This window comes from Teleopsis dalmanni, chromosome X (assembly GCF_002237135.1).
Source record: "Teleopsis dalmanni isolate 2A chromosome X, ASM223713v2, whole genome shotgun sequence".
NCBI lineage: Eukaryota > Metazoa > Arthropoda > Insecta > Diptera > Diopsidae > Teleopsis > Teleopsis dalmanni.
In genome coordinates this window covers 45,525,121-45,552,503 of record NC_051848.1, presented here as the reverse complement: position 1 = coordinate 45,552,503, position 27,383 = coordinate 45,525,121, and the positions used below count along the sequence as shown (strand labels likewise).

Here is a 27,383-nt window from a genome sequence, read left to right as displayed (position 1 = left end):
CAATTAATTAATAAAATCTGAAAGAAAGTAGAAGAGACGGGAAATAATGAAAAGAAAAAAAGAAAGATGGATAAGAACTCGATGCAAACTGAAAAAAAAGGAAGAGACGGGGGAAAGACTATAGGAAAAAGAATTAAAATTGGTGAAGAAGGAAGGATAGGAGAAGAAGAAAGGACAAGAGAAAAGGAAAAGATAGGAGAAAAAAAGAGAAACTCAGGTGAAACAAGGATGAGAAAAGACGGAAGTATAGGAAAAAAAAAGAATAATAAAAGATGGAATTAATGTAGAATAAGAAAGGATAAGTATAGAAAAATAAAAGTAAATAAAATAGAAAAAAATAAATGCAACAATTAATTAAATTAATATAAATAGAATTAAAATTAATATAAATAGGCACATTATTTCTGACCAAAAAGTATAAAATTATTTTGTTACTGAAACACAGCAGAGATAGTAATTTTAATAACTGAAGATCGTGTATTGAGTCCTAAATTGACACATAGTTTCTTCTTAAAATCATAATTCGTAGTTTAACTGTTCATCTCCTATTTGTGCTAATTTATATAGATTTTCAAAAAAAAAAAACAAAAATTATTTGGTAGAATACACTATATAAGAGCTAAATTTAAATAGAGGCACCTGGTGAGACATGCTGCGTCAGATTGAAATCCGGTAACGGGTTGTTATGACCAAATAAGTAAATAAGTTAAGTCTTGGAAATAAGAATAAAAAAAATAAAGGATCTGGTAGAATACACTATATCTAAGAGCCAAAATCAAATAGAGACGCCTGGTGAGACATGCAACGTCAGGCTGAAACCTGATAATGGATTGTTATGACCAAATAAGTAAATTCTTGGGAATAAGAATCTGAAGTCTTGCGCAGACAAAACCAAAAATTGTTAATTTAGTAATTTGATTGAACACATTTATCAATGTTAAACCTATATTTTCCATATATCAACTAGCATTCATACTAACTTACCCTTATTATAATTTCTTAGCAACTTTAGAGATTTATTCTCTTTGCAAATTAAAATGTTTTGTTTAATTGTTTACTCTTTTAATATTTTTTTTTTATCAGTTGGCACATACTTGAGCTGAGCACGTTAAATTTTTAGAATATAGTATATGAATATATATATGTATGTAAATGAAAGTATATATGAATGTATATGAACATAGTCCTAATTTTGTAATGTAATCACTTTTGTTAATATTTAGATAAAATATCAATTATGAAGCAGTTGACAAATGTTTATTATACATATTATTTTTGTTTTTATTACATATAGATTAATTACGTTCCATATGTTTTGATACTGACTTGTTAATATTGTTTTGTGTAATAACTTATATTTAATACAATTTTTATACATAAATTTATATGTAAAGATATTAATAAAAAATACAACTAAAACATATATATAAAAATACAAATTTGTATATAAATAATTAAAAGTCAATAAAAACGTAAATCAATTTCTCTAACTTATGCTTCTTACATTACATTTTTTTTATAAATTTTTTCATATATATATATATATATATATATAATGATCAAGTCAGAACCAGATAATTGAGTTTCCTACTACATATTTAGTGCTAATCAATGAACTTTTAAAAAAACAGTAAAACTATTTTGAAACCACCAAATCATATTCACCACCTAAATCTCTAACTCAGTCGGTTTTACAAGCTAAATAGCTCAACACTTTACCCTATGAAGAAAAATTATTAAGCAACTATATAGTTGCAGTAAAAAGTCAAGTCTTTTCATACGGGAAGAGTTGTTGACGACTTTATTGTTTTGAATTCTTCGATTCAGAATTCGTTTCGAAATTGTATATAAAATTCTAGTTGATTTGCAAGAACATAACCTTAACCTTCGCTAGTGTAAACACTTAACTTACATTTTTAGAGGAAAAAAACTGTGGTACTATTGAAATCTTAATTCCAAATAAGCATTGAGTACAAAATAATAACAAAATTACTCTGCACAATGATTGGGAGATGGAATTGTTTATCAATTTGTTTTTAAGATAATGTCACAATCTGCCATTTAAGAGATTCGAGTTATCTAAGAATTTTCTTCCTTATAAGATCAATGGTTATTCACTATTTTGCGAATGTTATTATTTAAAATCGTTATGTGTAAGTTGGATGGGTCTATGCAACAAAGACATTTTATCCAATTTTCTTGAAAGCTAAAGAACTGTTAATCTTGGAGACAATGATTAGTAGTTGGTATTGTTATACCGGTATATTACTGCATCATAGGTATGTAGTAGAAGGAATTTAGGACGTCCGCAAGGGAGATCCTTTATATCAGGTCTGTTGCGAGTATGCTGGATGTTGAGGATATCTCGAAAGAATTGCTTGGGTTACAATAAAATATTTGTAGTGTAACAACCTAAATGGGTATCTAAACTTGACAGCAACAAAGGTCATAACACATATTACAATAGTTGCACATAATAAATGTTTGTTTATTAAACTTGAAACGATGGATAAAATAGAGTTTTAGAAAAGAAAGATACATTCACAGGAAAATTAGAAATGGGAAAGGAATTAAGTAGCAGAAACTCTTTGTTTCTTTGTAGAAAAAACACATATATAAATGAAATCTCAACAAAAAGACGTTAGGTCATTTCTATAGACAAATGGCTATATGATGTAGACCTGGAAATCATGCAAAATATTAGCTTCTCATAATATTTCTGATGCCGCAACCTCAGAATTGACTTTAAATTACATAGATAAATTTTTTATTAATAATATTTGTTTAATAGTGTTAATCTAACTAAAATTCTTAAAGTAAGATTTAGTGAGATATATGAAGTATGTGTGAGAGAAAACAATTTGGTCATATAACATAGAGAAGACTTACAGATATTGAACTTATTTGAAAGCACATCGAAGAAATGCAAAAAAAAAAGATTGTATTAACACTCCAATATTTTGACAGGTCTAAAAACACTAAAGCTAAAACATGCTGGAAATATAATTATATTATATATAAATTTGTTATGTGCAGAGAACTAAATATAATATATAAAAGTACGAGATTGTGATGAATGCGATAACACTCAAATACCCAAACAGAGTTGTGTCAACAATGATGATGATAACTTAATATTTCTGCACCTATTCAACATCCAAGCATTGAAAGCAGATGCATTCTTGATCATTATAAAAAAGCTTAAATATTTAATAAATTTAAATTATTGACATATAAAAAGATAATAGATATTATTTTTATAAGTCGCGTATAAAAACATGTATAGATATTTTAGTTTGTCCTACAATACTGTTTGCTTATAAGTACATAAATAATACATAAAATTTAATGTGAGGATAAACATACATACAGACGACAAAATCTATAATATTAATAAAATTACATGCTTAACTAATCTTAATAAATACGAACTTGAAACAAGCGCTACTATTGGCCTATTTCACGAGGTTAAATAGAAAACATAAATTTAGAAAAATAAATGTTTGCGGTCAAAAAATTCCTGACAGAAACTTAAATTTAGTATTGCCTCTACTTGCTGGTCATAAATTATTAGAAACTCGGAAACAATTTGCCACTGATTAGGGTCAAAATAAATGTATAAACCTTCTTCTCTATTTCCCATTCTCCTATAGATTGCACGATCTAAAGCTCGACGAAACCAGACTTTCATATCCTTATGAAAACGCCATTGTCTGTTAAAAAGCTCTACAGCAACTTCTAGTTGAACTTTTTCTCGTACGCAGATATAAAATATGTAGAAAAGTGTATCGTCAGACAAAACTTCTAAATTAAGTGGTGTAATTTTATGTACGATTGCGTTATTCATTAAGTATTCTCTTGGCACAGCAACTGTCATATTGTGATTAGCTAAAGGTTCGTTTCCAAATGGGCCGCTAAATCTGGGATATAGAAGTTCGTTTGAATTTGTGGGAATGCCTAATGTATTAAGATCTATGCCCAGATTTAGATGTGATATACTTGGTGCGCCAATTCGTATCATTGATAAGATGCTCAAAATTCCATATTGGTCATTTAAAACCGAAGGCCGTACATTAGATATATCACCATTAGGATGCACTATTATTTCTTCTATATCACTTTCACTTGCTCCCGAAGTACTTGGAACCAATGCACTACTGGAAGTACTAGGAGCATATGCACTTCTGGAAGTACTTGGAACCAAAGCACTACTGAAAGTACTTGGAGCATACGCACTTCTGGAAGTACTTGGAACACAATCACTACTGAAAGTACCTAGAGCATATGCACTTCTGGAAGTACTTGGAACCAAAGCACTACTGAAAGTTCTTGGAGCATATGCATTTCTGGAAGTACTTGGAACCAAAGCACTACTGAAAGTACTAGGAGCATATGCACTTCTGGAAGTACTTGGAACCAAAGCACTACTGAAAGTACTTGGAGCATACGCACTTCTGGAAGTACTTGGAACCAAAGCACTACTGAAAGTACTTGGAGCATATGCACTTCTGGAAGTACTTGGAACACAATCACTACTGAAAGTATCTGGATTATATGCACTTCTGGAAGTACTTGGAACCAAAGCACTACTGAAAGTACTTGGAGCATATGCACTTCTGGAAGTACTTGGAACCAAAGCACTACTGAAACTACTTGGAGCATATGCACTTCTGGAAGTACTTGGAACACAATCACTACTGAAAGTACCTGGAGCATATGCAGTTCTGGAAGTACTTGGAACACAAGCAATACTAGAAGTACCTGGAGCATATGCACTTCTGGAAGTACTTGGAACAGATGCACTACTGGAGCTACTTGGAACACATGCGCTACTGGCTGCTTTTGATGTACTTGGTTTTGATGTTATACTACGACGATGGTAGGAATGTCTAGGATCTGGTAACGATGGAAAATGTTCAGTAGATATATTAAAATAAGAAGCTGCTGGACGTTCTTGTGCTAATAAAAAAAAAAATTCATTAATATTTTAAATTTAACAATCTTAACATATTTCTACTAACGTAACAACGAACGTTCGGCTGATGGCCTTTGATTGGATGGTTCTATAGCAATATTGCGATTGGTAGAACTAGTATATTGTTGCGTTATACCAGATGTATTTCTATCAATTATTCTTGCAATTATACTCCTAGATTGCGATGAACCTGGAACGTCTGCGTTGGTGGGCACATTGCTACGCGTTTCCTCTTCTTGAGATGTTGGATTGTTTGATCCTTTTCGTGTGTCTTCAGGAGCACTCATTTATAAAGAGATATAATTAAATTTGGATAAAATACTTAAATCTGAAAAAAAAAAAACAAAATTAACAAAATCGTTTAGTTTACATTCAACTTTATCACATTCTACGATAAATTTATTTTTAGCCATACATTAAAAGTGGTTTTCTTTAAGAGATTTATAACAACCTTTAATAGCAAAGTCATGATTATTATTTCTAAACAAAGTATCTTAAAGGAGTAATTAACGCACGACCCAAAAAAAGTTCAAATTAAAACAAGAAATTATTTTTAGTATCAAATAAATAATATTTACTAGCTTATATGGTTTCAAGAACGTCTACGTCTACAGATCTATAGGTGCTATTTATCACACCACAAAGGGCTATCACAATAATCACAACGAGCAAATATGTAGTTATAGTATTATAACTATGTATAATAGTATAATATTGCAATTATTATAATTAATATAATTAATGTAGTTATATTATATATTATAATTAATGTAGTTATACTATATATTATATTATTAAGTTACATTATTAATGTAGAGTTACTTATATTAGAATAATACACTTTTTTTAAAAAAAGTATGAACAATCATTTTTAAGTATTTGTCTTATCAAAGGTGGGACACAATTAAAGTAGGAGTGGTTCGTTTTTTCTGATATTTGCTTCAATCTTTTTTAGATCGTATTTAATAAAAAGGATTTTTAGTTCTTCGTGGAATGTCTTATACCCTACCTTATATACTGGAGAAGACTTGTTTTTAATAAAGAACTTTAAATTGTATACGGTGAAATACTCGAATACTGGCAAATATTACAACTAGACACTCATTATTGTTGTTGTGTTTATAGCCTGTGTAGTCCCTTTAGTTGGTAGTGAACGGCAATAATTGTCTTATTGTTTGGCACCATTTATCCAGATAGACTTAAGTAAAGTCTATATATGTTAGATGTACTTTATAATGCAAACATATTTTTGACTTTCTGAAATAAATCTAATGTATTTTTTATATTTTTAGGTTTGGGAAACATTGGTATTAACTAAAGTGACTGAAGATCATAGGTTCTTACACAAAGCAAATACAACGTGAGTACTCTTATTTGTATTTACACGAATAAGTCGAATTTCTAACCATGATTTATTAATAGTAATTTGTTTTAAGACCCTTAAATACTAAAATATGACTTTGATTTGTGCTAAGAATAGCTGTGACATCATTAATGGTGGAACAGACAAGCCAAGAATTGGTAGGCAAGTCTGATATAAAAAATGTGTTTAGCACTTAATTTAAAACATTATTCTAAGAGACCTTTCACCTACAATATCCACAACAATAGCAATAGTATTTGACTTCTATATAGAATTTTCTCTGCTTTACATACGATTCTAATATATACTGGAGCAGTTGTATGAATAGCTTAACTTCATAGTATATTTTATATTTTATTTTATATATATTTTAGTATAATTCTAATTCTTAATATTAGAAATTATAAAAGCGAATTTGCCGGAATACGTATAGATATATACTAGAAGTAACGATCGAAATAAAATGAAAAATTCTGAAAAAATAAAATCGACTTTAGAGCAAGAATGTTTAGAAATTTAATACTGTCGATATTTTCTGTTATTCTAATATCAATTATATTCTAGTTTATTTTGTAACTTAGATGACCAATAACTTTTTTTAACATGTAATTGCAAAATTTAAATTATAGCAACGAATTCTAAGAACAGATGATAATTTTGGATTAATTATACGTGTGCTACATAACAACAGTAAACGTTTTATCAAGAGAATTAAAAAAAGTCACAGAAGTTTTAATAACGTGACAAACACAATAGTGGTCCTAGGAGTTGCGTAGATCCGCGACGTCTCCAACTTTTAAATACTCCCCTTACCCTATTATACTACTAATACCTATCCACATTTTAACCCATGTATTTTTCTTGTAATTCCTTACTTGTTAACTGCTTTATATATCCTTGCAAGCTACAACAACAACAATCCACGATATCTCAGAGTTACTTGTCTATGACAACCAAGCATTACCAACCTCTTTCAATTTAATTTCTATGTGGTTTGCAATGATCCATTGAGATAACTAAATTCCATAAGTAATAACAAAGATATAACTCATCTTAAAATAAAAAATCGTGGGGGCAGTATTCAAGAAACTTAATTTGGGTTTCATACAAACCGATATAGACCTTTAAACAATATATAAAAAATAATAATATATAAAACGTAAAAATATGTAAAAAATAAAAATATATAAAAAATAAATATATATATTTAAAATAAAATCATATAAAAAATAAAATCATATAAAAATATATTTATAAAAAAATATATTTATAAAAAAATATATTTATAAAAAAATATATTTATAAAAAAATATATTTATAAAAAAATATATTTATAAAAATATATTTAAAAAAAAATATTTTATAAAAAAGATTATGAAAAAAAATATTTATAAGAATATTATTTATAAAAAAATATTTTATAAAAAATTATATTCAAATATATTTAAAAAAATATATTTATAAAAATATATTTTAAAAAATATATATATAAAAAAATATATTTATAAAAAAAATATATTTATAAAAAATATATTTATAAAAATATATTTATAAAATATATTTATAAAAAATATATTTATAAAAAAATATATTTATAAAAAATATATTTATAAAATATATTTATAAAAAATATATTTAAAAATATATTTATAAAAAATATATTAAAAAAAATAAAATAATTGAAAAAGAAATATATTAAAAATATATAAAAGTATAATATGTTAAAAAATATATTAAAAATATATAAAACAAAAATTATAAATAAAAAATCATGAAACAAAAAATTATAAAAAAAATTAAAAAAAAAAAAAAAAATTTGAATAATCACACAAACAAAATGTATTATTTATAATAATAGAAGTTAAAAACTTTTGATTTTCGTACCGCTTGATTCCATAAATTCGATAAGTGTAGAATAAATTGGCTTCAATGACTATAACTGATTGGATTTAAAGCTTAATAATTTCGTTCATTGCAATAAAATAGAAACTACAAAGAAAAAATATTATGTGGTTCCAGAAGCGACCAGGTTAATGTTCCAGAGCCACTCGTCAATCACAGACGATCATGTGCTGTTCACATATGGTATAACACAATATAGTGCCAATTAGCAACAATTAGACTATCCTAAGTACGAACTGTTAGCTCCAAAGCGCACAAGCATCCAGAAATGAAGCGGCAATGCAGTCTCACCGTGGTTGTATTCTACTTGTGTAGAATACATACAGATTCCTACATAAGCAGGAATCTACTTATGTAGTCCCTTTTGGGAGTGACGAACGGTATTTGTTCGTTGAACTTAACGTGTGGCTCCTCAATGTACTCCCGGCCGTTATTGGAACCGCTTTTAGACATCATTGTAGTGCCTACGATGCCAACGCGTTCAATTGAATGCATTTTTTGCAGTACACGCGTTCGCTAGCACCGGGCCCAATTCGTAACAAATGTATTATATAGACGTAAACATAAAGACTGTTTCTGTATTAATTATAATCTTACAGATTTCTTAGTAATTGACATGGTTTAGTGACTCCAATGAGCAATGAAGACATTCTTGACGAGACATTAAATACATTTTTAATTTTTAAATTAATTATATATGGATTTTTTTTAGATTTTATTATTGTGAACAATAATTCAACATATTTTAGGATAATAATTCATATGTAAGACAAACTTAATAGCAATAATTACATATATACAAATTTGGACATTACAGAACGTACACATGTACATACATACATATATCCACTTACTCAATTTTATAGGCAATAAATTGATGCGTAAACTGCGCCGTATGCAAAACTAGTTGGATGAATTGCAAATAATCAAAAGCAAATAAATAAACAATGCAAAACTTCAATTTTTATGGATTTACTCCAAAATTATGCTAAACAAAGCAAAAACAAAATGTACCAAAGGCTGCTGGAACATCAGCGTAGCAACATAGATTTTATGTCTGCAATACGGCGACTTTTTTCATGTGACAAATATATTTCTTAGCTCTAAAGATTCAGAATATTTGCTTATATTCTTCGTTTTAAAATCGTTAGATTGTTTTACAGGTAGATAAAATTTTCCTCACACGTAACGTCAAAATGATTTAATAACAGAATTTTAATTTACGACTTATAATTAAAAAAATCAAAACTAACGGATGTTCGACAATAGAGCGCAATAAATTTAAAGCAAAAGCAAATGATCAAAAATGCGGCGAATTCAAAATTGCGCAAATAATAAGTAAAAAAAAGGTTACCAGCATATGCAGTTTGCACATTTTTATTAGATTTTTATTAACTTATTAGAAATTGTTAATTGATATCTAACGAGGATATAAACTATAGTTTTTTTCACTTTTAGAAGAAAGATTAAAATCAAAGTTAAGGAATTTAACACAACTCACTTATTTAAGAGTAAATTGATTTTCAATTGATGGAAATAGTAAATTATGTCGGTATGGCAGCGAATGTTGGCATTTATCAGAATTTCAAAGTAGGTTAAATTAGATTACTATAAATGAGTGTTACTATTGTAAAAATATTATAAGATGTTTAATAAATAAATTTTAAACTTTTAACCAAAAATAATAAATAAGTGTAATAAATGAATAAACAAATATTTCCATAAGTACAGTGCAAAAAATCCCCAGGAAATTTTAATCCCGACCTAAATACATATATATATGATATCTAAATTGAAATTGAAACAAATCATTTTAAAATCCTTAACATATATTTTAAGGTATGAGTGTCAGCGTGCTGCAAACTTTAAAACGCTTAAATTTAAATTTATTTTAAAATTTGTTTTGAAATAGATCTTAAATTTAACGCCAAAACAATACATATATCCTTAACATACACCCCATTGCAAAAAAAAATCATTATTATAGCATTGTTTATTAGGAATTCAAGTAAAATATTAAAAAAGTTAGTCATAGTAACAAAAAAATTGTTCTATGCCAGTAAAAGCTTGAAAAACAGCATAGTAGATAAAAGGTCTGTTCCTCGAATTAGTCGTAGTAAAACTCAAGTAAAACACAAGTAAAGTAGAAACTGAGAGCGTAACACAAATAAAATGGTAAATTACGCTCTTTATACAGATTTTTGTGGAACAGCTTTGTGTAAAATTTGGTGAGAACACCAGTGCTGCACAAATGAACAATACAAAAATTTGAATTTAAACCAAAACAGCTGATTCACAGATCAACACGAATTTTATTTGAAATAAAATGTACAAGTAAAGTCTGTGTAGCATTTTTAAATTTCGACAGGGATATTACGCTCTCTCAGATGCTCTCATTTACTCGAAAATTTGCTGGTGGAACTCACTTGTGTATACATGGTGTTATTCAAAGTTACTACGAGTAGCTCGAGGAACAGACCTAAAATACTTTGAAAAGTTAAAAATTGTATAGAATTGCTGATAAATATCCTTGAATGTGAAACAAGTAAAAATTTGTACAACAATAAGAATCACAAAATATTCGTATGGTTAAAATTTTGTACTAAAATTAAATTGTTATATTAATTTAATTAAAATATTAATATTAAAAAATTAACATATAACTGAATTATAATCATTTTTTATGTAATTGGCATCTATATCTAGTTTATTTTATTTTCCAAAATTTTTTCACATATAATTGCTTTTAATTTATCAGCTGTTTTTATTTATTTTTCATAACTCTAGTAAGAACTAGTCGTTTCTCTATGTAATCCATCCCACTTATTGGTTTGTTTTTTTAAAGTATTTATTTATACAATATATGTCCATGAATTTAACTTAATAATTACAAAATCTTTAAAGATGATTTGCCTTTAATACAAGCCATCCTGTGTCTGTCTAACTGTAAAAAATATTGTTTGAATTCGCCGCGAAAATTTTGATTCAAACGCTTCAAAAGAAATAAGTTCAGTTCGGGCGCTGTTCACTTTGAATTGGGTTTATGTTAAGTGGCGTCTGTTTTTGCGGTGATTAGTTTTGTTTCAGAAGTTCGCTTTGATTGGTTTGTTTTGTTTGTAGTCTGTAGAGCGCGAGGTAAATATAAAACATTCTGATCGGATATTAATATCATATATTATATTTATGATAATTATTTCTGATTTTAATTTGCAGTTGGAAGATTCGATATGTTACCCAAGAAGAGTAATATCCAACAAAATAAAAATCAATCGAAAAAGAAAGTTCGATTTGACATGGACAAAAACCAGCTGCATAAATTATTTTTTGTTGAAAGTTATTCACCGACTGCAGCTTACGATGGCTCCAACACCGCCAAGAATTATAGTGAAGTTCTAGCTAGCGCTTCAGATGCTCAACCTAATTCGTCGGATAGTTTTCGCTTAAGAACAGTACCACAACGTTTCAATATGCGCTTAGAAGACTTCCCCGATTTATCACATTCGCTTAAGATGGCCGCTGAAAGAGAAATGTCGCTGAGCTCAGTCAAATTTGAATCTTCTGATATGGAATTTCCGCCAACATTAGATAAGTCGACTTTATCAGTCGATAACATGGAAACAGAAAGCTCATCAAATGAAATGCCTGAACAGAACGAGCCAGCAAAAAAACTGCTTGATGATCAATTTGGTATGCTTGCGTTAGCATCGATGATAAGGAATACTAATCCTGTTCAAACGTTGCTCTGCAAAGGCTTAGACCTTACACAGATGGGTCTTGATTTGAATTGTCCTGACAACTTGCTGACCACTTTCACTGGCGGCTTAGATGATATTTACGGTGTTGATGACTCTCTAATTTACCTCCCTAAGGAGTACAAATTTTCTGGATATGTGAGAAGCCATTTGCAACCTTTAAATTTTAAATATATGCCGTTAGAAACACTCTTCTACATATTCTATATGTATCCAAGGGATCAATATCAATTACAATCGGCTGAAGAACTATATGAAAGACAGTGGCGTTTTCATAAAGTCTTGAGGGTTTGGGTTCGCCGCTCGCTGGATATCCGTAAGTTCTATATTGACAAGACCATATTCACGGGTGAATATGAGTTTTATTCTCCTGAATTATTTAAAATATTCACCCAGATTACAGCTATTGACGAGAGTCAGTTTGCTAAGAGATTTTGTTGAAATTTTTATATTAACTTAATTTATTTTTTATATCAGATTTTGATAATATTTTTTTGTTGTTTTTATTTATTTTTTATATCAGATTTTGATAATTTTTTTTAGCTTTTATTTATTTTTATACTTTTTATTTACTTTTTTTTGGTGTTTTTATTTATTTTTATATTTTTTATTTACTTTTTTTTTTGGTTTTTTTATTTATCTTTTTTTTTATTTTTATTTTATTTTTTAATTATTTTTTTTTATTTTATTTATTGTTTTTTTTTTATTTATTTTTTTTTATTTTATTTATTTTTTTTTATTTTATTTATTTTTTTTTATTTTATTTATTTTTTTTATTTTATTTATTTTTTTTTATTTTATTTATTTTTTTTTATTTTATTTATTTTTTTTTATTTTATTTATTTTTTTTTATTTTATTTTTTTTTTTTATTTTATTTATTTTTTTTATTTTATTTATTTATATTTTTTTTATTTTATTTTATTTATTTTTTTTTTTATTTTATTTATTTATTTATTTTTTTTATTTTATATTTTTTTTTTTTTTATTTATTTTTTATTTTTTTATTTTATTTTTTTTATTTTTTATTTTTTTTTTTATTTTATTTATTTTTTTTTTATTTATTTATTTTTTGGTCTTTTTATTTATTTATTTTTGGTCTTTTTTTTTATTTATGTTTAGTCTTTTTATTATTATTGGTCTTTTTATTTATTTATTTTTTGTTGTTTTTATTTTATTTTATTTTATCTTATTTTATTTTCTTTTTGCTATTGTTATTCATTTATATTTTTGTTATTTTTATTCATTTCGTTTTTCTATTTTTATTTTTATTTCTTTTTTATTTGCTATTTTTATTTATTCTTTTATTTATTTTTTTCTATATTTTTATTTATTTATTATTTTTTAAATTTTTTTGTTTAATATTTAAATATTAACTAACTAATTAAAAGTAATTTTGATTTTGAAATTAAAAACTATTTTAAAGAATCGTACAAAGTCTTACATTGCGAATTTAAATGTAATAACTTTTATAAAAAGAATAGTTGTTGATTAAAAATGTATTAAGTATAAATACTTTACATTATATTATATTATAGATTTCATATTTTAACCATTGTTAAAAACTTGTGTTATTCATAATATATAATAATTAGATTAAGATTAACGTTTATCAAACGCTGGCGTTGGATCGCACTAAAATTCTTAAAATATAACTTAAAAAAAAAATTTTTTTTTAGAAAAGTAAGATTAATTATATTAAATTGTTTTTTACTATACGCTTAAATAGTATACAGAATAAATATAACTTATATTTCTATATTTTGTGTTATTTTTTCTTGTGGAAATATTGGTATTGATCCCTCCTAAATATATTAAATATCTTCCAATCTGGTTTAGATTTTTTTTGAGGAGAGCAAAGTATATTTGAAGGTATTTTTTTTTTAAAATTTAATTTAAAGATTTTTTTCTTCACGGATTGGGTGGTTATAGAGTTTACTTAATTGACAATTTGCTTTCTTAATAATATTTTATTGCTGAGTTAACAACTGCTGTTAAACTTAATAATAATACAGTAAATTATAAAATATTTATAAAATAAAATAATTAAATTTTATTATAAAATATAAATAAAATATTATAAAATTAGTTTAGTGTTTAATAACAAATAAGTTCAGCTATACAATGTATACTTAAGTAATCCTTAAGTGTTTTATTTTAGGCACCTTAAATATCACTTAAAACTTAAATAAATGAGTGTCGCTTCAATGTGAAATCAACGCTTAAAAATACTTTGTAAAATTGACCCTTAGACTGTCTTAAAATATTTTTATCTAGAAAACGCACTAAATTAATTTATATGCTTATAACTAAAGAAGGGGAAAACATGTCCTCTTTGTCTTTGATTTTAAAATTGGTCGATTATTTAGATGACGAACTAGTGAACTATAAAAAATCTGATTATGGACCTATATAAACTTTATGTATGCATCGATCAAAATTGTTGAAGGAAATTTAAATCTTTAGTCTGTATTTAAAAATTGAAAATAATATCTAAGCCTATATTTATTTTTCTTGGATTATTATAAAAAGCAATACAAGTGAGAAACAGCAAAACTAATTCAAAGTTTTCAGAAATATATTATCAGGTTTTATAGTCCGTATGGTCTGTATGGTCTGTATTTAGAAATTCTATAAGATAAGCAAATACACATAAATACGGTTTTACGGCTACAGCATATGGCATTAGAACGCCGACCACACTGTGAAATTACATACGAATAAATAACGCTACCATATATATATATATACATATACACCTCTACTATTTAAACGCTAATAAGGTATAATAATGTATATACTTACTATATATATATATTATATATATATTATTACGTATATATTATATAAATTACATACTTATTATTATGAATATATTATATATGTATATTACATATATATATAAAGTAAATATATACATCATTATAGCTTATTGGCGTTTAAATAGTGGTGGCTGTTTGAGTTTGATATCAACTTTAATATTCAAAGAGACTACTGGTGTCAAATTGTTGATGGATGTATAAAAAGTCTATAGAAATAAATGCTCAGATGGGAAAATAAATAAGTCTCTTAACTGGTATTCTAAGTTCTAACTAATAGCATTGCAGCCAGATAAAATAATTCTCTTAACTTGTATTTTGATGTATAGAACTAATAGAATTGCAGTCAGTGCCACATGAAGTTATCGTAGGGATATATAGTGGACAATAGAGTAAATAGACTTGATATTCGAAATCTTTTAGTTTTAAAATAGACAAAAGAATGCTGTACAATGCTGATGTTAGTGTTGACTTAGTTTTTAATAAACGCTGTCGGTTTGTCGGTTTTGTGCCGAATTTTTACTCTATTTATTCATCAAGCCTACAATTATGCTGAGTACGCAATTTCTTATCCGCAGATTTTTATGCTGTGAAGATATTTATTTATTTTAAACAGATCGTAAATATATTTTATGAATGTAGTTGAATGAGTTAAAGTTATTTTGTTTTTATTCTGAAAAGATGTGAGGCAAATTTATGGCAACCAAATTTGTCATTATACTAAGTGTCTATTAAATGATCACTTTAACCAGTGAACTACATTTATTGAACCGGTAAATAGGGTAATATCATGTTTTTACTACAGCTAAAATTACTTATGTTAACGCAATTAAGATTAGGTCGTTTCCATTGGCATAAGCGTATTTATTCATATGAAATAGCTTGTTTGTTAACATTTCACATATAAAACATAAGACAAATATTTCAAATTTTGGTAATTTCCCTTGTGAGAAATCTATTTTTAAGTGTGACATACAACATTTTTCGTTTGATGATAAATTAGTTGATTTATTTATAATGAGCTCATTTAAATGAAAGGTCTTTGTGTATAGCAATTTATGCTCATTAGCGACATTAATAAGCAAAACTAACTAAATGAGACCAGTGGAAACATGGTATAAGCTAAAAAGCTATATGAGATAACTTTTGAAGAATTACTAAAGTTGCAACAAATTAGGTATGTGTTAAATAATTACATCTGTTTAAATAACCATACTAGGCCACAACTTGAAAACGTTTGTTATTAATAGTTTTTTTGCGGAGTGACAATGACAATATATGGAAGATTTTTACATATCTTTTTTATCTCTACAAGAACGAAAATTTAAAGATAAAGAGTAAAAATTAACCATTATATACATATATATGTATCTTCGTTCTTGTAGAGATATAACCATAAGAGGGTGTAATGAAGAATTCGAGTTCTGTCTCGTTATGAAGTTTTGACAGCGTCTTATTATACTTACATATATCTCGGGCAGACTATAATGGTGAAATGCTATAATTTACGATTGCATTGTAAAAGTCTACAACAAAATAACGTAATTGCAAAAGTCGAGCTGATAGAGTGTAATTAAACCTGTTATTGCAATGCTGTCCTTAAGTTAATGTTACCTATTGATTCTATAAAATCGAAAAGATTTTAGAAAGATAACAAGGTTACTAATTTTTTTTAATTATTTGATTGTAAATCAAAAGTTACATAATATAAGGTATATATCAAATAAAAGATTTTTCTAATTTTTATATGAAGACATATTTTTGTTTCAACAAAATGTTTAAAATTCATCAAAATTGAAGAAAATAATTCTTTTACTTATATTTTTCTAGTAGGTGTAGATGGAAAGCTTCAAAAACCATAGTGGGAGACTCGAATCCACTAAAACTACTTCTTATGAATGCAAAATTAACAAATTTCAGTTATTGGACGGTAAAGGTCAAAAGCTGAAACCCTATACTAGCAATCAAAGGAAAGGAAGACATTAGAAAGTAGAAGATTTAGCTTTTAAACAATAACAGGGCAATTCTGGCAAATATCGTTAAAAGTCTTGCTTTTAAATTAATGAACTCATTATAAATAAATCAACTGATTTAAGTCGAAAAATGTTGAATATCACAATTATAAATAAATTTCTACAAGGGAAATTATATAAATTTGAAATATTTGTCATATGTTTTATATGTGAAATGAGCTGTAAACAAATGCAATGAGGAAGTAAGTATTTAATAAAATTTTTTTTGTTATTAATTGAATATGAAATTGATATGTAAAATATATATATAAATAATTTAATATATCAATAATACATATAAAATTTTTGTGTATAAAAGTTCTATCAACTGCATAAATGAGCTCATTATAAAGTGAACGTTAGAGTTAGAAAGTGAACTCATTAATATAAATGAACAAGCGCCTAAATGAGACAGTGTGAATGTATTATAAGTGAAATGAGTAAATAATGATTAATTGGTCTGAAATGTTAATTTTATCTTTTTGTTTTATACTTATTTACACAACATTTTATGAATGATTTGTTAATCTATAGTGTAAGTAAATTACACATTTATAAATAGATGGATGTATTCATCTTATTTATAGTTTCTTCTATTTAAATGTTTTCATTAATATTATTTTTCCTTAAAAAAGGACTAAACACTGCAGTAGATGTATACGAGTATTCCCTATAAAACTGAACGTGCTTAGAATTGCTTCATTTTCAATGAGTTTTCCTAAATTAGATAAGAAAATACAAGTAAAAGATAAAATAGGTTTGCAGTAAACGAAATTGGAATTCAAAAATGTTTTAAAAAAGAAAAAAGAAAAAATGGATAAAAAATATATAAATAGAAAACATTTAATTAAGGATATCAAAACACTCGAAATTTTTCGCGTGGGTCTTATCAACACTAACGCGGTGCTATTATCCTTTTACTGATATATGAACTATAGTATATTAACGTTTGAGAACATTTAGAATTTTTAATTTTAATTAAATAAATGTGCAATATTTTATTATTACATTAATTAAAAACTTTAATTAATTCGTTAATAAAAACTCTACTAACACTGTCTACTCTACTAACCGTTTTCCCTTAATTGACAGGAACTCGTACTTGGTCCCGGTAGTGTTTAATTGCATTTGACAAAAAACAGTGATATGATTGGGGTGAAGTCTAATAGTATATCACCAATTTATTAATTTTCTATTTTAGATTGTTTCACCAAATTTTTTGGAATCGACCCGACTTAAGAGAATACCGATGTTGGACGTTAATGTTTTTCTGTGTTGACAGATGATAACAAGTAAAAAACTGAATTAGGAACGTGCAATGAAAAAGGTTAAAAACCGAACGGAAAATATTGCATACAACTCTCAAGTGATTCATAAGTGGCTAGTGGCGCACTTAAGTGCCTCATTTTTATTCTATTTTTTGTATACCAGGTCACGCACTTTCCGAAGGTATGAAATTATTATTATTTCATTTCGCGTAATTTTATGGTATTAAGTGGGATTGATGGATATTTTTCATCGCGCGTGGTTCGATGCTGACAACGGAAAGCTCTACCCTCCGAGTGCACGCGTCATTGCTACTACATTTACATTTTCCTGAGTTGAGATAAAAAACTTTTAAGACAGTACAAAATTAATATACCCTACACAAACACAAAAGAAAATCAATCATCCATTGAGTTTCAATAAAGTGAGACCAATTCTTTACTTTCCAGAGATTTTTTAAATATTCAAACGTTTACAATTATATATTTTTTCTTATATATATAAGATATATATATATTTTGTGTATATTATATCTATATATCTTATATATATCTTATATATATAGATATATCTTATATATATCTTGTGTATATTATATCTATATATCTTATATATATATAGAATCTTTCTTGATTTTTAGGAGACAAGTGAAAAATTATATATACTTTATATTTATATGCTTCAGAACTCTTAAACTACCTGAATTCTAATAAAATCAAATCAGGTATCAGCTATATATCTTATATATACATATAAGATTTTTTTTGGTTTTTAGGAGACACCAAGAAAAATCTTGGTATTTCTATATGTTTCAAAAATCTCAAATTATCTGAATTCTGATAAAATCTGATCAGGCATCAGATGTGCTTTTCATAAAAAGAGCGATATGGATATAAATTTCAAAGCCATCCATTAAATCTTTAAATTGTATTAATATAGAGGTTTCGTGTATTAGTGAATCACAACAGCAAAAATTATTTTTATATTATTTTCATTAATTGAATTTTTGGCTGACCATATAGCCGTTTCGAGTATTGCCAAATACTCATCATCAGTGGTCTTGCAATTATTTCTTATATATATATATTCGTAATTAATAATAATAATATTATTTATGTGCAATCTTGACCATTTATTTTGTCGGTTTTTTGTTATAACTTACAACCTAAGTCGATTCTTAAAGTGTGTAGAACGAACTTCTAATAGATGGTCCATAGCTGCTAGAATCCGAAAATCATCAAGTAGATATATTATTTTATAATTTTAAAGGATAACACATGTTATTGTGCTCAAGTTAACAATGTTAAATTTATGTTTTAGCTGATGTCTCTAAAATCGATTATGTATATGGGTCATAAATAATCCGGTTTCTGCGGTTTCAATGAAATTATAAACTTTATTTTTTTTAAAATACATAATTCCGAGTTAGAGAAAAGTAGTTATTTCATATAAGTTGATACCTTTAAAATCGACTATACATATAGGTCATTATTTTATAGACGGAATTTACTTCTTTACCTCCGACGTGGCTAAAATTTTTTTTCGGACTCCTGTAATAAAATAAAAATATTCGTATTTCAAAAAAAAAAAACATGAAACTTCTTTCATTGATGTTTTTTTAAAAATTTTTAAAATGAACACTCTTGTATTTCGGAAAATTTATATTAATTATTTTAATATTTAATATTTTTAAAAATTTAATAAATACACAGAAATGACCCATATTATAGAATTTTGAGAATTTATATTTTGGGCTAGTTTGTAAATGGCAATATCTCAGGCTTAGTAAGTGGTAGAGACTTGAAATTTAAGTTTCTAATAAAAATAATTGATTAAATTTTAATTGATTATATTCAATTGGCCTATAGACCTCAGTGGATCCCTTAAGATCGCTGGTATAACCAAACCTAATTGAATATATGATGGTTCTCTTTGACAAAGCTTGACTGACACTTTTGTTGAGTTGTCACAACTTTTGACTAAAATAATAATTTTACTCCTGATACAAAAGTAAGGAAACGAATCAAAGAAAACACAAAAGAGAGAAAAATTGTCTAGTAAAACCAAAATTATGGTTTAAAACATCCACTAATGGATTTTCTGCACCAAATGTGGAAGAAGAGGTGAAAAGCGGAGAATCTAATAAAACCTTCTCAAATATTTTATGATTGCCACTTTTTCGTATAACTTCTCACAAATTATGACAAATGTGAAAATGTCAAGATGATCAGTGATTCGGCAATAATAATCTTCTTTTTTTTTTTTTTTTTAAAATGGTATCTAATGTTAAACAAAATTAAACCAAAATTTTAATATATATTTTGTTCCTGAAAATATATATAGAGTTTATATTAATAATATTAGTATATAGAATTGAATTTTATAGTTAGCAGAAATCATAAGCAATTAATGAGATCCAATGCTTTGCATATGTTAGGGTACAGAATGGTAACCCCATACCGGAAAAAAAACACTGTACATACATAAAATATCTCTTATAGCGCTTTGAAAATGTTTGTAACTATAAGAAGGTTTTTTCAAACCTATGACATTGTGCGAGACTTCAGATAATGTAACCCTTTATTAAATAATACCCACAAATGTACTTAGATAGAGTACGAGTATATGCTGACGATATCAATATAATTGGGTACACAGTGCTGACTGATAAAATTTACAAACTCACTTGTACTTGATTTCAAAGTTTTGCGATGTTGACAGTACAATGGACCTTGATCGTCTGCTTGTTGTGTTAGATTAGTTAAGGTTATACCCACGATTCGTATGATCCATTTCTGCTTTATGGTCCATTGTTTAACTGTATTAGAACTAAGGACTTTAATAACCATATTGAAATTATTGTGCTCTTTCTACAAATCTTTTCCAATCAAGGTGGTTTTAGTGAATTATGACGCTTTCCATCAACGAAAAAGAAAATTTTTGCGATAAAGCAGAAAGATGACATAGAAAGCTTCTTAATCCACTATGAAGTAGCATCTTCATCTTTCTGTAGGCTGTACTGTATAGGGTATGACATGAGGATGGAAGATAATGCTACAACGAAAAGGGTGGTTTCTGACTTCAATTCAGCCACTATTATCAACAACCTAGTAGAGAGATTATGCTTTCGTTTGGCATAGAAAAAACGTAAAGTAGTGAGCTAACCTTGTTACAGATTCCTTGTATCCCTAAATTTTATTTGGTAGTTATTCATATAAATATTTGCAATTCCAAAAATACCACTCAGATCTGACCATAGCATATCTGGGGTCTGAGTATAATGAATTCAGATAACTCAATTTAATATAGTTATTCATTCAAAAAAAAAAAAAGTGCTTGTGTATTAAAAAATGAAAATGATTAAAATTGATAAATTCCGGGCGGTTCGTGGGAACACATGTATCAAAATTGTGTTCTATTTGTTTTTATTTAAAATTTTCATATTCATTTCGGAGCGGTTAAGTTGACCTGTTTCCGATGTATATTTATTCATTCACACAATTTACATTTTTAGGCCCAATGGGTATTTAGAAATGAATTTGCTATTTTCCTTCGCAGCCGATATTGTCATACCCATTCATACCCATTATTTCAGCCCGTCCATTTGCATTCTAAGCGCTTCGTGTTGTTTCAGTTTTACTTCTTAGTGAAATGTCGGTACATTTAGTATTCCATTTCTGTGTATTTATACTTCAATGTATATTGTATATTTAAAGGAATTTGCATTTCGTGGGTATCCTTTTATCGAGATATTTTAATTTTTCATCTTTTTCGTTTGTTTATGCAATTTTATTTATTATATTTGAAATTTATGCGATGTACATGTAATCATTTAAAAGATAAATTGCCACTTTATGCCGGCTCGAAGGGTGAAGGGCGAAGGGTGAAAGGCGAAATTACTGATATACAATATTCGTGTGTAATAGGAAAGATTTGTTGCGGTGTTTATTTGGATTGATATTTATTTAAAAGTTTATTACATTTTTGAATTTTTTTTAAATTAATGATATCAGATATTGCAAGAAAGTGAGTATATATAGTATATTACTTAATTGTCATCAGGTAATTGTCATTAGGTAATACTTATGAACCGATTAGTTAGCAGTCTTCTATTAAAACCATCAGTCCCCGTAAAATTCAAGTTGAGGTTTTAAAAGATGTTAACAGTACAACAGATTATGCTTCAGTAGATTATGATTTGACGGTTACAGCTACAACCTTTACTTGTTAATCAGGATGCACGTCAATTAATTGACACTTGGAAAACCTGGCAATCTATTTAACTTTTATTGTGAAAAACCGGCTTGGAGAGATCTATAACGACAAATCTTTACTTTGTCGCTTGAATTCTTCTAATCGGTGCTAGAGAATTGTTGGGATGAGCAGTTAAAATAGAAGGAGCAATGTGAACAAGAGGTAAATATTGTACTAAACGAGTTAACGTCGAAAAAATGTATATTAGTATAGAGCTATGGACAGTGTTCTGATATAACACACTGAAGACGGATTTACTGTATAGACATAAATAATGAAGTTCTGTTATTTAAAATCAGTTTAAGAGAGAGGAACAATTTCCATAAGAGGTAAAAATTATATAAAACGCGAAAATGTCAAAAAAATATATATATATAAAATTTTTTGAAATTAGATATAACTGTTTTGTACTAGTAGAGACCTGTGGACAGTGCTCTGATATAATATACTAAAAATAGGTTTACTGTATAAAAGTGTTAGTATCGGGTTCTACTACTTAAAAGTTGTCCAAGAAAATAGGATAAATTACAATAAGGGGTAATTGAAAGAGTTTTGAAATTAAATGTAATAGTTTCAGTAAAAAGTAGATAAACTAGTAGAAAGAATAAACCTTAGTTGGCAATGACATTTTTATTTTTTAACTTCAACCAAAACATAAAATTAAATTATTGTAGTAAGAAATAAATTAATCTTCAAATCAAATCGGTTGAGGGAATCAATTTTGAGCTTTTATATACAAAGCTGGAGTAATTTGGACAAATTTTAAAACCTAGTGGCCTTTTTAATGAAAATCATCGCAAGTCACTTCGATTAGATTTAGATTTTGCTTAGTGAAAAGAAATTTGTTAAAATTACCATTTAATTTACAGGTATATTGATATACACTCACATAAATGACTATTTTTATAAGTAAATTAAGATATGTGGATACCCATTCTATAATTTTACTTAAACATTTTTAATTTTCAATTAAACGTCAAAAAAATATATATATAATTTTTTGATATTAAATATTACTGTTTTGTACTAGTAGAGACCTATGGACAGGACTCTAATATAATATACTGAAAACAGGTTTAGGATATAAAAAGGAGGAGTCCCAGAGAAGGTAAAATATTGTATTACATGAGTAAATGTCAAAAAAAAATATATATAAAATTTTTTGGAATTAGATATAACTGTTTTGTACTAGTCAAGACCTGTGAAAAGTGTTCCGACATAATATACTGAACTTGGGTTCATGGTATAAACTTATATATATCCGCGTAGATATATCTACTATCTAAAAGTTGACTTAGAGAAAGAGAGGAATCTGAAAAAGAGGTAAATATTGAATTACATCAGTAAATATCAAAAAAAAATATATATAAAATTTTTTGGAATTAGATATAACTGTTTTGTACTAGTCAAGACCCGTGAAAAGTGTTCCGACATAATATACTGAACTTGGGTTCATGGTATAAACTTATATATATCCGCGTAGATATATCTACTATCTAAAAGTTGACTTAGAGAAAGAGAGGAATCTGAAAAAGAGGTAAATATTGAATTACATCAGTAAATATCAAAAAAAAATATATATAAAATTTTTTGGAATTAGATATAACTGTTTTGTACTAGTCAAGACCTGTAAAAAGTGTTCCGACATAATACACTGAACTTGGGTTCATGGTATAAACTTATATATATCCGCGTAGATATATCTACTATCTAAAAGTTGACTTAGAGAAAGAGAGGAATCTGAAAAAGAGGTAAATATTGTATTACATCAGTAAATATCAAAAAAATATATATATAAAATTTTTTGAAATTAGATATAACTATTGTGGACAGTTTTCTGTCATAATATACTGAATTTGAGTTCATGGTATAAACTTATATATATCCGCGTAGATATATTTACTATCTAAAAGTTGACTTAGAGAAAGAGAGGAATCTGAAAAAGAGGTAAATATTGTATTACATCAGTAAATATCAAAAAAATATATATATAAAATTTTTTGAAATTAGATATAACTATTGTGTAATAGAAGACCCCTGTGGACATTTTAGTGACATAATATACTGAATTTGAGTTCATGGTATAAACTTAAATATATCCGCGTAGATATATCTACTATCTAAAAGTTGACTTAGAGAAAGAGAGGAATCTGAAAAAGAAGTAAATATTGTATTACATCAGTAAATATCAAAAAAATATATATATAAAATTTTTTAGAATTAGATATAACTGGTTCATGGTATAAACTTATAAATATCCGCGTTGAACTATCTAAAAGTTGCCATAAAGGAAGTTCAAAAAGAGGTAAATATTAAGTAATATATTACACAAACTTTCATACACCTGACGATCTATTATATATTAAATATAAATGGCATTAATTGAAGCTATTATGTAAACTCGATCTTAAGAAATTCGACACTTATGAGCAATGCGCTTCCCACGCTGTTCATTTGCTAACAAAGCCAATAAAATTGTCCACTTTTCTGCTCCAGGACAGCACTTTTTTGGTTATTTATTTCTAAGAAAAATAAGTACCTAAAGCGTCTGCAGCCAATTTAAATTAGTGTTTAAAAAAATGTTGCCGCCCTAGAGAGGTATCCATATATCATAGGTTAACTTTTAAATATATAAATCTATTTAATTATAATTTCATTTGAATATATAATTTCTGTAATATTCAGCTGTATAATTCCCGTCTAACTCCAGCCTCTGAATGCTACATACTGTTCATAGTCTAGTTATATACTACATTTATAAGTTACCATTTATTTCCATAACAAATAACGCAACTTTATTAAACTCGGAATTTTCAAATATCACCTTTGAGGTGATAAAAATGTATTCGACAGTTATCATTTAATTTGAAGCAATCAGATATAATATAAATACTTCTCAGAATTCAAATATGCACAGTTAATTTCCAATATCTTAGCAACGAATATTCCAAAGATGGCTACACCGAACAAGTCCAAGTCAGTATCTTGGATTCAGTTTCTTTAGATACTGCCTGAACTTGTTGTATGAGACTTAATCAGATTCTACTCTTCTTTTTTTAGCTCTCTCTGTGTTATTAATTTGTGTTAGAAATAAGCGTTATTGTGTGAGTTCCTTTCTCTCTGAAAGGAACTTTCTAGTGAAAGTGTGGCAATACCTTTTTCTCGTTTTCCCTTATTTATTGTGGTACTAAAATAAAACATTTATCTTTGAATTCTTATGTATTTGTAAATTTTTACTTCTTGATTAATTTTTTTGCTTCTTATGTCCATCAATACAAACATGAGTGTGTATTATTGTAGTAAGAAAAACATTTTTCAATTTAATAATTGATATTTTTTGTTCCGAATATTGTAAGTTTATATATATTTTAATAAATTTGGAGGAAATTTAAAAACTAATTAAATTTTTCTACAACAATTTTGTTCTTTTAGTATAAATTATGCAGAACACATCTATTATTATGGAAAAAGTCCCTGATAGTTTATTCCAAGGCCGTCAGGATGGACAACAGGATGGTGCACTTGAAATAGATGCAGACCTTGTAGACTATAAACAACCAAGCGCATTTCGTATGAAGACGTTTATGGCTGTACTTGCGATCGTTTTCAGTGTTTTAGTGTGTTGTTTCCTAACATCCATGGTTTACGTCAGGTTTGGTCACAAGCAAAAAGTTCTTCATTATCGTGCACTTTGTGCTGTGCCAAAGCTATACGATGACAATCAGGCTATACCGTACCTACTTATACAAACACATGACTTAGAATATAGCTGGAGATCGTTAATAGCGCCAAAAATGATAGAACGATTAGATAATAATTTTCCATATGAGCTTTTTTTGCGTGAAGTAATTGAATTCAATGAGACATCCGGTGGAAAAGTTTCCACAGCCATTTATGTGGTTGATAATACGAATAGTTTCTCAAGTAAAGTGATTCACAGTTTTAACAGGAATCAAACCGCAATTGTAGATTTATATAAAAATCGCTGCTTTATTATGAAACTTAACGCCAATTTTACCATGGATGCCAATGAATTATTATCGAAGATGCAGCGGATGGAATATATTTATTCTTTACCACAGGGCGGACGATTATTACCAAAACAAATTATTCTACCAGCTGTTGCTGATCTATCTTTCGCTGATAAGCAAATTATAAGGGATTGTCATGACAAGTATTCCTACATACTAACTGACTATCTATCCGAAGGTAAAAAAGCTTTAAACTTTATATATAATTTGAGAATTATTCTTATTCGTGTTTTTTTATTTGTAGATGAAAACCCAATTGATGAGTTGATTACCGAAGATACCTGTTTTTACGAATTTTTCGGTCGAGGTATTACCGAATATTGTCTGGTCAATATTGACGAAATTTCATTATATGAAAACCAATTAGAAACGTCTGATATAGAAAGTCCATAGTTTAACATGTACTCAAATATTTTTGTTATCTAAATTTTGTGATATATTTTGGATCATCGTTAATTAAATTATAGTTTTTGTCTTAAGTTAATCATTTGATTTTCATTTAAGATAGTGATTCCAATATAGGTTTCTTTTTTACTTTTGACATTGTTCTGACGATTGTTTTGGTGTTTTTTTTTTTTTTTAAAACCGAAATATGATACGCGGAATGGTTTCAAGTTTTTACTGGTGACTTTAACTTAATGTTGGAAACTTTAATTCGATCAGCATTGGCACAATATTCTACAAAAGTTGCGTATGTCGATGATATTGATATTATTGGCCTGAACTATCGTGCCGTCAGTGCGGCGATTGTCTTCCAACCTAGAAAAACAACCGAATCAAATGGGTCTTGTGATAAATGGGGACAAATTCTCTAAATGTCAAATATTTTATGCAGGGGTTTAGGAGTACCAGTCAAACCAATTGTAATATTCTAAATCGTATTGGTCACTTATCGTTCCAACTGAAATTCAAAACGCTCGAAATGCAGACACGTAGTCCAGTAAATGCATTCATTTACGTTTGTGTTCGTACGTATGTTCGAAATGAAATACTAATTAATTTGGAACGAAA

At 27.2% G+C, this 27,383-nt stretch overlaps 3 protein-coding genes across 12 annotated transcripts; 2 read left to right on the top strand and 1 right to left on the bottom strand.

Moving 5' to 3' along the window:
* Nucleotides 1–1,491: 1,491 nt before the first annotated feature.
* LOC119689478 (cell wall protein DAN4-like) lies at nt 1,492–9,472 on the bottom strand. 2 transcript variants are annotated; one of them, XM_038104312.1, is made up of 4 exons: nt 9,095–9,472; nt 5,022–5,303; nt 4,202–4,959; nt 1,492–4,147 (listed from the first exon to the last, which is right to left on the bottom strand). In XM_038104312.1, the coding sequence occupies exons 2-4, from the start codon at nt 5,260–5,262 to the stop codon at nt 3,488–3,490; spliced, it is 1,659 nt and encodes a 552-aa protein (XP_037960240.1). In that variant the 5' UTR covers nt 5,263–5,303; nt 9,095–9,472; the 3' UTR covers nt 1,492–3,487. The 2 variants fall into 2 exon arrangements, with proteins under 2 accessions (XP_037960240.1, XP_037960239.1); XM_038104311.1 differs by having other exon boundaries at nt 1,492–4,959; nt 9,095–9,471.
* Nucleotides 9,473–11,250: 1,778 nt separating this feature from the next.
* LOC119688359 (CCR4-NOT transcription complex subunit 2-like) lies at nt 11,251–12,433 on the top strand. The gene is made up of 2 exons (XM_038103037.1): nt 11,251–11,375; nt 11,454–12,433. Exon 2 carries the CDS (start codon nt 11,468–11,470, stop codon nt 12,431–12,433), a length of 966 nt encoding a protein of 321 aa, XP_037958965.1. The 5' UTR covers nt 11,251–11,375; nt 11,454–11,467.
* A 10,596-nt stretch (nt 12,434–23,029) lies between these two features.
* Nucleotides 23,030–26,818, top strand: LOC119662246. 9 transcript variants are annotated; one of them, XM_038071827.1, is made up of 9 exons: nt 23,030–23,210; nt 23,375–23,449; nt 23,514–23,664; nt 23,728–23,878; nt 23,942–24,092; nt 24,352–24,502; nt 24,560–24,646; nt 25,774–26,550; nt 26,617–26,818. In XM_038071827.1, the coding sequence occupies exons 8-9, from the start codon at nt 25,782–25,784 to the stop codon at nt 26,763–26,765; spliced, it is 918 nt and encodes a 305-aa protein (XP_037927755.1). In that variant the 5' UTR covers nt 23,030–23,210; nt 23,375–23,449; nt 23,514–23,664; nt 23,728–23,878; nt 23,942–24,092; nt 24,352–24,502; nt 24,560–24,646; nt 25,774–25,781; the 3' UTR covers nt 26,766–26,818. The 9 variants fall into 9 exon arrangements, with proteins under 9 accessions (XP_037927755.1, XP_037927756.1, XP_037927754.1 ...); XM_038071828.1 differs by having other exon boundaries at nt 23,372–23,449; XM_038071826.1 differs by lacking the exon at nt 23,030–23,210 and adding an exon at nt 24,156–24,288 and having other exon boundaries at nt 23,346–23,449.
* The last annotated feature ends 565 nt before the right edge of the window (nt 26,819–27,383 follow it).

Bases quoted from the DNA above. Each gene is read 5' to 3' on its own strand.
- LOC119689478 (XM_038104311.1), bottom strand. From the start codon at position 5,262: ATGAGTGCTCCTGAAGACACACGAAAAGGATCAAACAATCCAACATCT. The intron at 4,960-5,021 runs GTTAGTAGAAAT...TTTTTTTATTAG, and splicing joins AGCCGAACGTTCGTTGTTAC to CACAAGAACGTCCAGCAGCT.
- LOC119688359 (XM_038103037.1), top strand. From the start codon at position 11,468: ATGTTACCCAAGAAGAGTAATATCCAACAAAATAAAAATCAATCGAAA.
- LOC119662246 (XM_038071827.1), top strand. From the start codon at position 25,782: ATGCAGAACACATCTATTATTATGGAAAAAGTCCCTGATAGTTTATTC. The intron at 26,551-26,616 runs GTAAAAAAGCTT...TTTTATTTGTAG, and splicing joins AACTGACTATCTATCCGAAG to ATGAAAACCCAATTGATGAG.